This window comes from Mixophyes fleayi, chromosome 5 (genome assembly GCF_038048845.1).
Source record: "Mixophyes fleayi isolate aMixFle1 chromosome 5, aMixFle1.hap1, whole genome shotgun sequence".
Lineage (NCBI taxonomy): Eukaryota > Metazoa > Chordata > Amphibia > Anura > Limnodynastidae > Mixophyes > Mixophyes fleayi.
Genome location: NC_134406.1, coordinates 261,864,213 through 261,874,822, shown reverse-complemented (window position 1 = coordinate 261,874,822; position 10,610 = coordinate 261,864,213). Strand labels below are relative to the sequence as shown.

General features: G+C 39.4%; 1 protein-coding gene across 6 annotated transcripts in view; it reads left to right on the top strand.

Annotated features, from left to right (window-relative positions):
- Positions 1 to 7,979: 7,979 nt before the first annotated feature.
- Positions 7,980 to 10,610, top strand: part of ENPP2 (ectonucleotide pyrophosphatase/phosphodiesterase 2) — an 86,778-nt gene continuing 84,147 nt past the window's right edge. For 3 of the 6 annotated variants that reach the window (XM_075214003.1, XM_075214000.1, XM_075213999.1), the window contains exon 1: positions 7,981 to 8,099. In XM_075214003.1, the coding sequence (XP_075070104.1) occupies positions 8,046 to 8,099 (54 nt within the window). In that variant the 5' untranslated portion in view covers positions 7,981 to 8,045. Of the gene's footprint in view, positions 8,100 to 10,610 lie in introns of all 6 variants that reach the window. The other 3 variants (XM_075214002.1, XM_075213997.1, XM_075214001.1) reach the window with 2 other exon arrangements.

Sequence of the window (10,610 nt, the reverse complement as noted above, 5' to 3'; positions counted from 1 at the left end):
GTGTGATTCTAGGGTGGCCTGAACCCTTAATCAGGCAATGGGGCGTTAATGTCTATGGTAGAATCGATTGTAGGCTGTTAGCTATTATTTTACCTAGTATTTTAAAATCTTGGTTCGATAATGTAATTGGGCTAAATGAGGAAATATGTTCCTCATTTTTTTGAGGTTCAAGAGTGAAAATGGTGCCTGGTACTTATCTAGGTTTCGAAAAAATGTAGTGAGAAAGGGTTTAATAATAAGCTTTAGAATGTTGTACTATTCTCTACTTAAAATGTCAGGATTAAAATCATCTGATTGACCAAGAATGGAAGGGAAGGGCCAGAAGATGTGTTTGGATGAAGATAGCAATGGGGGAGTAATCGATATGACAAGGCTGTCAGTATTAGAAGAGATTTTCTTTGGGAACAGTCAACTGGAAACTAAAAAAAAAGTCTATTCTAGAGAAAGTTCTATGCACTTGTGAGTGAAATGTATAGGTTCTGTCCATGTGATTTAAGAACTAGTTGCTCTATAATTGAATGAAGAATAGGACCCTGACACAGGAGATTGGGCTGAAGAGGTGGAGGTCATGGATGTCCCTGGAACATCTCCCAGCCTACCAGAAACCACAGATAACATGGCCAAAACAGAAGGATTACTATCACTTCCTCCAACATGGTTCTGCTTCTGGTACTTCCTGGGTGATTTATGAAGGCCAAAACCTTCAGACCTTGTGGTCTGGAAATATTCTGAGCTGCTTCCCTTTAACTGAAGATGTTGAACTGCCTTCCATACTGCCCTCATTTCTAAGACATTTACATGACGTTTTATCTCTTGTGCCTTGTCCTATTTGAATCATAAGGTGGGTTCCCCAGCCTGCGATACTGGAGTCCGTTGTGATTAATATTCACTCTGGTTCTAAAAATTACACGCCTCTTGCCTTTCGTTTTTGACTTTGCTACCAACTGAGAGACTTCTTTGCGGTTCTTGACTGTCTGATGGAATGATTAAGATAAATCTGTCTGTGATTCCACTGGGTAAATAGTTCCAAATGGAGACACCTTGCACTTCGGATGATCCCTATGGTGGAGAATAACATTCCCAACAATTCCCTTCCTTATCGATCTTTGGCAATAAGTCTGAAGTTGATGTATCAAATCCAGTCCATGGCACACCGTTTCTCTGACATAGATACCTTGTTCTTTATGGTCTTTATCTGTACCCCAGAAATATTATTTGTTGTCATGTTATGAGATAACTTTTTGTCCTGTTCACAACCCGATCATGTTCTTGCAGACAGGCTATCACTTGAGCTGACCTGCAGTTGACAACATTCTCTGAACCCATCACATGTCATCCAAATAGGGCCAAATCATGATCCTTCACTTTCTTAGTTACGTCACCAGAGTAACTAGCACCTTGGTAAAAGTTCTCTTGGCTATTAACAGGCCGAAGGGCAGGCAGATGAACTGAAAGTGCCGATCTAGATCGTGAGGAGTTTCATGTGAACTGCAATAGGGATATGAAAATGGGCCTCCGGAAGGTCTATGGATGTGAGAAAATCCCCTTTCCTGGTGGCCGGGAGGAAAGAATTCACAGATTCCGTGTGACATTGGGGTATATTTAAGAAAGCACGGTAGTGCACTATCATGCACTTACCGTGTAAATTAGGCCATGATGTGCTCTCCGCAAATTTATTAAAGGTGTATCATGGATATCTGCTGCTTTGCACTCCTGATCGTTTTTGCGAGCAGTCACCATTCAACAGAATGGTGACTGCTCCTGGCCGCAATCTAACAAGTCCAGAAAAAAATCTTTTTTTCGGGAACTTGTTGTGTTAATGTAACATCATAGGAAATGCTGCTAAAACTTCTGTTCTTCGATATGTCCAGCTCTGCTCCGGAGAGCAGAGCTGGACAGCGCATGTGCAGGGAGTGATCTTGTGATCCCTCCCTGTCACAGCCTCAAGTTCTCCGGTCCGGCACATGCGCAGTTGCATGAAGAAGAGAAAATACACCGAAGAGGAGGAGATCGGGAGACAGCGCAACCGAAGAGGCAGTGGTGAGTATGGTTTTTTTTAACACAGAAACAGCAGTTTTTCGGAACTGCTGTTTCTGTGATCCATTTTTCATAAATTTGAGAAATACATCAATCCATGCGATAAGGATTGATAAGTATTTCTCACTTTCCCCGATAAATGATAAATGTGCCCCATTGTTTGGTATGGATGAACTTGTTGAGTCTCTTCAAATCCAGAACAGAGAGTGAAAGACTTCTGGCAATTTCCTTATGAGGAAAAGTCTGTAATGAAAACTTGAGCCTTCTTGACCTGCAGAAAAAAAGTAAATTGCACGAGTCTCTCTTAAGGTGTGCAACTCTATTATATTTTATGGAGTGCTGATCTGGACAAAAAGTTCCCCCTGGGATACTGATGGAACTCCATTTTATTTCCATGTATAAAACCCATTGATCTGTGATTGAGAAGGAACGTATTTCCACATATTATATTATTCTGCCCCCTACTGGTGTTAATGGGGACTGATCCTGGCAATAGTCATTGTGGAGGCCTCCGACTTGTACTCCCTACTTGAAGTCTCAATACTTGAACTGACTGTTTGGATGTAGTAGGAATTCTCTGTCTGGTGTTCTGTCTTCCTGACCTATAACTTCTAAATTCTTTGAAGTACTGATGAGACGAGGAAGAGTAGTGGTATTTTGACCTTCAATCCTGTGGCAACTGGTTATATTTACCCCCAGAAGACTTCAGTATCATGGTGTTTAATTTGTCTCAGAAGAACATGGACCCCTCAAATGGGAGATTGGCTACAATTTTGTTCTGAGTGTCTGTTGTCCATCGGTGCAACCAGAGCACTCTTCTATCCACCACTACCGATGCTACATCTTGCTGAAAAGGCAATGGTGCCCAAAGATGCTTCACACAAACCTTCTATGTATTACCTTAATACTTTTCAACCTGTATGCTCACTTTCTCTTGCATAAAGTCTCACTCACCACAATCTAAGTGTCCTGGCCACTCAGGTCATAGCCAAGTCTGACTTCATTGTGGTTCCAGGTGAAATATAATTTTTTTTAAAACAACTCTTTAAAATCAGGGCCCGTTCCTTATAAATAAGTTATTCCACCACTTTATGTACCAAAAATCTGTACTCTTCCTACTGCAACATTCAAACCATCCAAACCAGATTGATGAGCCTCTCAGGCAGCTGCTTCCTCATACATATCATCATCATCATCATCAACATTTATTTATATAGCGCCAGCAAATTCCTTAGCGATTTACAATTGGAAACAAACATTAATAAGACAATACTGGGTAATACATACAGACAGATAGGTAAGAGAACCCTGCTCGCAAGCTTACAATCTATAGGACAATGGGAGTTTGAAACACAAGGGCATGTGCTACATCATATTGCACGCTTGACCAGCTAGACTGCAAAGGTAAAAGTAATTATACTCATATAAGTAATGTATATATCTGTTTGTGCAAAATCTCCACATTATCTAGATAAAACATTCTATGGGCTAGATTTACTAAGCCGCGGGTTTGAAAAAGTGGGGATGTTGCCTATAGCAACCAATCAGATTCTAGCTGTCATTTTGTAGAAGGTACTAAATAAATGAAAGCTAGAATCTGATTGGTTGCTATAGGCAACATCCCCACTTTTTCAAACCCGCAGCTTAGTAAATCTAGCCCTAAGTGTTTCTATAATCTCCCCAGATTCATTACTAGAGGAGTATTCTAACTTTCCTGAAGAATTTCATGGTGACTGGGAGCATCTATCCTCCAAATCTGTAATTCTCTGAGACCTGTAATTCTCTGAGAACTACATACTGTACAAAAAAAACCTTCAAATTTTGCCATTAAAGGTTTATCACAGGCTCCGTGAACTCTACACTGTTGTACTTAGTTCTCCTACTTTTTTTCTACAGGCTCTACAATAGTGCTGAACGGACAGTGTATTACTAACTAACTACAGTGATATGCATGAACAACAAAGCTCTCTAACTTAGGGGCTTACCTAGAGTGGATGCCCTTTGGCTAGTTTGGTGGGACTCAGACTCCATTCTGTTTTGACTATTCTGCCACAGATATCCGGCTGCTTTTCATTCACAATGAAGGTGGAAGTGCTTAAGAGCAGTTTCAAGTGCTCTATTTGTCTGGTCCTCCATTTTGACGCCCTTTGACCTATGACATGGCATGGACACACGCACAGATCACCAAGGCCCTGGCTTGAACTGGCTTTTTACACCATTTCTGCTCCCAGGGATTGCAAACTGGTGTTCTGTGGGTTATCAGCCCAGTCTTCAACGTACACCATGGATGTTGCATTGTCAGGACCACAAAGACGGTAAGCCCCATGCACTACCGAAAATAAGCAAAAAATACCTAACTAGAGACAGGAAAAGACATAGGGGAAGGAGAGGAGCTGCCTTTTATCCTGTTAGGGGGAATTTTACTTAACGTGGCCACTTGACTTACACTTGCAAAAAACTTTTAATAAAGATTATACTAAAACCAAAAATAATTACAGTTAGAATTTGATTGGCTGCCATTTTTCATTAGTACCAGTTCTCATACACGTTCTCTTAGCTGTCTGAGTAGTTTTTTTACTTCCTAGTCCTTTGCTGGCCTTCGTGGTTGTTGTCTGGGCCAGTTCCTGTGAAAATATGTCAGCCCAACTAGTATTCTTCTACTATGAAATTACTGTCACTGATATTCACTTTCAAGTCCATAGTAATTACCTAAATACTACTCTTATGTGAGATCAGGTTGGCCAAAATACCCCCCTCCCCCATTTATATGCCTTAAGATTGGGAGATAGATGAAGTGTCTCAACATTTTGTTAAATTCTGAAGCAGATTGCTGGACAACATATAGGTCTGTTATATGTCATATCTAGGGCTGTCTTTTATACTGGATTTGAGGTTATATATTAGGATATACAGTGGTCTGGATTTTGCTGGATATAAATCGCTGAGCATGATGTGCCATCTTCCTATGCAGTGCATTCATTTAATTTTTGTTTTAAGGATTTACAAATACAGGCACTAGAGATATGTTCTCAATTTTGCATAGTACAACTTTTATGTTGGCAGATCTTTCACCAGAGTTTTGCTCACCACCCCCAGCATAAATCAAAAGTTATTTCAACTATTGGTGACCAAGGACTTTGTTTATTTTGCAATTCATACAATTTTTTGTTTGTTTGTTTGCTTTGTACCTAGGTATGACCATAATATGCTGTCAACTGCAGTCATTTAAAATGTACTACGCATGATATCTAAGTTTTGATGCTTTATCGCATTGGTTCCCAAACTTTCTGGTTACATTACAAAGCCCAAAATAGCGTTGTTTAATAAACACCCCAATATGTTATTTTATGGTGAAAGGTTATTCTTGGCCTGTTTAACAAAGTTAGACATTGCGTATACGTTTTTCTTGATTGATTCCATTAGTGCCATTTCCTGAAACTATAATTGCTATTTAAATAGCTTTTATTCATGGAGAACAAATGGTCTGTGTATAGTGACAATGGCTTTGTAGTCTGCCTGGTAGTATCAGTGTCAATGGCAGCCTCGGCTTCTTGGACAGTGAAATGTTATATCGGAGAATAGTACAGATAGAAAGGGAAACATATAGCGGTGTGTGTTAGTGTGTGTGTGTGTGTGTTAGTGTGTGTGTGTGTGTGTGTTAGTGTGTGTGTTAGTGTGTGTGTGTGTGTGTGTGTGTTAGTGTGTGTGTTAGTGTGTGTGTTAGTGTGTGTGTGTGTGTGTGTTAGTGTGTGTGTGTGTGTGTTAGTGTGTGTGTGTTAGTGTGTGTGTTAGTGTGTGTGTTAGTGTGTGTGTTAGTGTGTGTGTGTGTGTGTTAGTGTGTGTGTTAGTGTGTGTGTTAGTGTGTGTGTTAGTGTGTGTGTTAGTGTGTGTGTGTGTGAAAAAAACTATTTTCTCAGAAAGGGCTCATCCAATTGACCTGAAATTTGGTATACTGACATTATTTGACAAAAAAATTAGAATAGTGAAGTCAGTTAACTTCCATCATCCCCCCTTCCCCCCGTGGGTGGGGTAGTAAAGGCTAAATTTACGAGTTGAGGGCTCAAACTCATTTTCGTGAGGTAATTTTACCTCATGAACACACATTAAAAAGGGCGCTTGCGTCGGGAAGTAACGATCTTCCCCTGAGTCTGCCTGGGCTAGGTCCAAATGCATGACAAGAACCTTTTTAACACCTTAAGTAGCTTGATTTGACTAGAATGCATAAGTATCATGCACGGGTTAACTTGTATGTATATATATATATATATATATATATATATATATATATATATATATATATATATATATATATATATATTTATATATATATATATATATCCCTGGGATATGTTTGCATGGTCCCAAATTCGCCACTGAAATTTCCTCCTGAATCAACTTCGGCTCCCATATTGAATTCATGCACAATTATTCTTTCATAGGAACTGAAATAATCAAGCTTACCTTAATTCAGTCAGGAAACCAGGGCATAGTTCTGGAGCAGACAAATTGTGTCAAGTTGAAGTCTCTATGGGGGTAGACTTATCAAACATTCTAAAAAGGAAAAGTGGAGGTGCTGGCTATAGCAACCAATCAGATTCTACCTATCATCTATCTAGTACAGTGATGGCTAACCTGTGACACTCCAGGTGTTGTGAAACTACAAGTCCCAGCATGCTCCACCAGCTATCAGCTAGTTATCTACTGGCAAAGCATGCTGGGGCTTGTAGTTTCACAACACCTGGAGTGTCACAGGTTAGCCATCACTTCTAGTACATTCTAGAAAACCAGCTGGAATCTGATTGGTTGCTATGGGCAACACCTCCATTTGTCCTCCAACCACCAACTTTATTAAATGTTTTTATTTTTCTCCTAGAATACTGCTTGGTTCACCTTTATGTCTTAATAGTGAAATTAATAATTTTTATGAGTGTAACACCTTCAATATATTACCTTTTCTCTTACAAGGGCAAGTTTCTGTAAAACCAAGTAAAAATTATCCCCGCTATTTAGGAAACAAATGTTTAAATGTTATTTGTTGTGTTCTGGCCCCTACTTTGTGTACGTTTCCTACATGCATAAGGCAGCCATTTTGTGTGCGGAGCCCATCCATGAGCGTGCAGCCTCCCGGCTCCAAAGGTCGTCAGTGATGTCAGTGGCCTCTGGTAAATGGAGAAGCTGTGTGCTCATGGATATTTGGTTCAACCCACATTGCTGCCGCCAAACTGTATGTTTGGTAATGTGCTGTCATGTCCTGAAGGGGTCACTATTGTCCTTGCTGAAGAGCCTTGGATGCCAAGGCTGGAGGTGTTGCCCATAGCAACCAATCAGATTCTAGCTATCATTTATCTAGTCCATTCTAGAAAATGTTAGCTACAATCTGATTGGTTGCTATGGGCAACACCTCCACTTTCCTGTTTGGAAGGTTTGATAAAGCTACCTGAATTTGACTTTTTATTTCATAGCACATTAGTTTTTTGGACTCTTGATGCATTAATTAAGCTGCAATGTGATTAGTTTTAAAAATGACTGTAGCACTAACTGCCCCACTTGTGATCTACATATAATCATATACATTGACTAGGGTGCGAATTTTATTTGCATAGGATTATTGAAAAATATTATCATAGTGCCAAACCGCCATAAAATGTATCCAAGAGAGGGGCATTTTATTTTTCGACATGCCTGAGCTGTCTTATAGTACAATACAAACGTGAGGCATACAATAAAACTCATTAGAGGTCTGTAGAAATGAGGTAATTATAATGCTAAGTCCAATGTATTGGCACTTTCCTCAAAAGATCATGCGTGTGAGGGAAACTAGCAGCTCTCTTGTTTGCCCAACATCCGCCAATAGGACCATTGTCTTCAAGGACAGCTGCCACCCTTACTTCATCAGCATTGCATAAATCTCTAACGCAAACAAACCTTCCCTGTCCCACTTCCAAACAGTTCTGTCTTCTCCAGGCTTCAGAAAGGGTCACTTATCCTCTCTCTCTCTGTCTCTCATTATGGGAAAAAAATCAAAACGGCACCATAGAAGAATGGATACTTGGAGAAAAACGGTACGGTAGGATCTATTTCTTATGTATTCTTGGGGGGGGGGGGGGGGGGGGGCGACTATAAGTCAGTTACGCCTGGCGTGCAGTCAATTTTAATTAAGAGCAAATCATATTAATTAGGTAAGGGATTTACTTGCTCTAGGTTTGCCCAAAAATGTACAAAAACATGTATTTGTATGTTGCATCTAAAAGAGGTACTTGCAAAGCCAAAAATACTGCAAACTTCCTCTAACAAAAGCCATAACATACATTGAAGTCTCTATTTAAGATTAGGCTAAGTCCAACCTAAAAATGTTGTGCTCAGGTCACCTTGTGTGTCTTCTTTGGCTTGCAATGTAGTGTGCCGATTAACAGTTTACAAGGGCATATTATAAGCTAAATGTCATACAAGTCTGAACGAAACCCACAAAAGTGATGTACAGTGTTAAAAACTGAAATCTCTCTGAAGAGTTTTGCTGCTGCTTTTTATGCATGAAATATGCCCTTGAAAACTCAGAAGAAAACAAAACCTATAGAGAAATGGTCAGTGTATTTGAAAAAGGAAACCATATGTGCATGCAAAGTTGCTAAAGTTTACTGTAAATAGCGATTGTTTTGGGTAAATAATTTAAGAAATAAATTGTACAAATATAAGTACGTGCAATCTTGGGCAAAAGAGGTACCCAGACAACAAAAATTAAACGTTAAAAGTCCTTTTCAGACCCACTCAGCTGGTGTGATCCATGCTATGTGTAGTTTACTGTTGTCAGTATGATGTCATACTTATACAGATGGTTGTAACCCAAGTCTGCATGTGACTGTACAAATGGAAGTAGTATCATTTACGATCATGTTTCCTAGTTTCTTCTTTCAGATTTCATGTGGCTAAGTCAATGTAGATGGCAATTAAAGTCTTGAAGCTGAAATTGTGTTTATAGTGAAGACTTTAATTCTAGAACTGAAAAAGTTAAACCTAATTTCTCCCCCCCAAATTGAAATACACAGCTCACAGGGATCATTAAGTAGGCCAACATAAAATGTGTATTTCGGTGATGTCTGTTCTGAAGGACTAAACTGATTTCCTCTGAGAGATGTGAGACTTCTCTCCACAAAGTGTGAAAAATACCGGCAGCTGCGTAATGTCTGAACCATTCACAGTATCACAAGTCAAGTGTCAAATGCTGATTACTAAGCAGCCGTGATAAAGGGAACTCAAACAGCCCGTCCTTTGTAGCTCTTTAAGTGTAAATTTTGAATTGATCAATCCAATTTTAAGGCATAAAAATCTGTGTTTTTTCTGCAATGAGTGAGGAGATCATCTCCTTCTCTGATTGCTAATCATTTAGGTAAACATCAGTTTAGATCCTTATCAGTCGGTGTATTTATCCTAAGCCGTTGAATCAATATGTAGCCGACTTTCCTTGTGCAGATCTAGAGGCTTCCAGTAAATGCACATTTATTATTGATTCTTAGGTAGGATCTTGTCTAAAGTGTTACGTTAGATTTACTGGAATCCCCGGGCTGACCTGAGCCTTAGCACAAAGTTTCTGTGTGAGCTACTGGTATCCATTGACCCTAAGGGATAATAACACACTCATGTTTGGCTTTGTGCTTCCCCCACAGCCACTAATAACTAACAAAAAAAAAAAAAAAAGTCCTTCAACTCACTCAAGGTTACAAAACAAATCAATGAAAAATCAGTGGGTGGCATTATACGCAAACCCCATTAATGATCAATAGACTTTCAGATGTATTAAAAGCAGATGTGTGCTGGGACCCTTGTTGGCATTATGTTCTGTTTGCTTTTGGAGTAAATTACTTTCGTGTATATTCACGAAGGAGTTTCACTGTGTGTGTGTAAGCAAAGGTTTTATGCGGGGTCCCTTGTATAGAACAAACCTTGGTTTTATGACGTATAACCTCAGGGTATATATTCCTTCACTGTGCAAACTAATTGGAGTTCCTTGCCAATTGACAATGTTTCAGGATGCGCTGTAGATTACTTTTATATAGTACACAAGGGATGATTTCTGTGACCTGTATAAAATCACCTGGCCTAAGGTTTATACTTTTATATGGTCATTGGGCCTGATTCATTAAGGAAAGTTAAGTTAAAAAAAAAATTGAGTAAGTAGTCTCCTGGACAAAACCATGCTACAATGCAAGGGGTGCAAATTAGTTTTCTATTTTGCACATAAGTTAAATACTGACTGTTTTTTCATGTAGCAGGTTTTGGAGAAATGATGTTGCTTCATTTTTGATACGAGAGCATCAATATTGGGGCATTTTGATGTCAGAGCAATTTGGATACAGTCTTCAGCATCCAATCGATTTCTCTGCTTTGTTTTTATGTTCGTGAGAGTGGAAAATCCTTGTTCGCAAAGGTAGGTTTTTTGCAAAAGGCAGCAACATTTTGACTGCCTCCTCATGTGCAATTTTGATGCCTTTGCAGCTGTTGACATCCAAAAATATGACAGATCTGCTTTGTTTTCAAATGCAATACGTGCTTCATTATTGCATCGAAGCTCAAGAAGA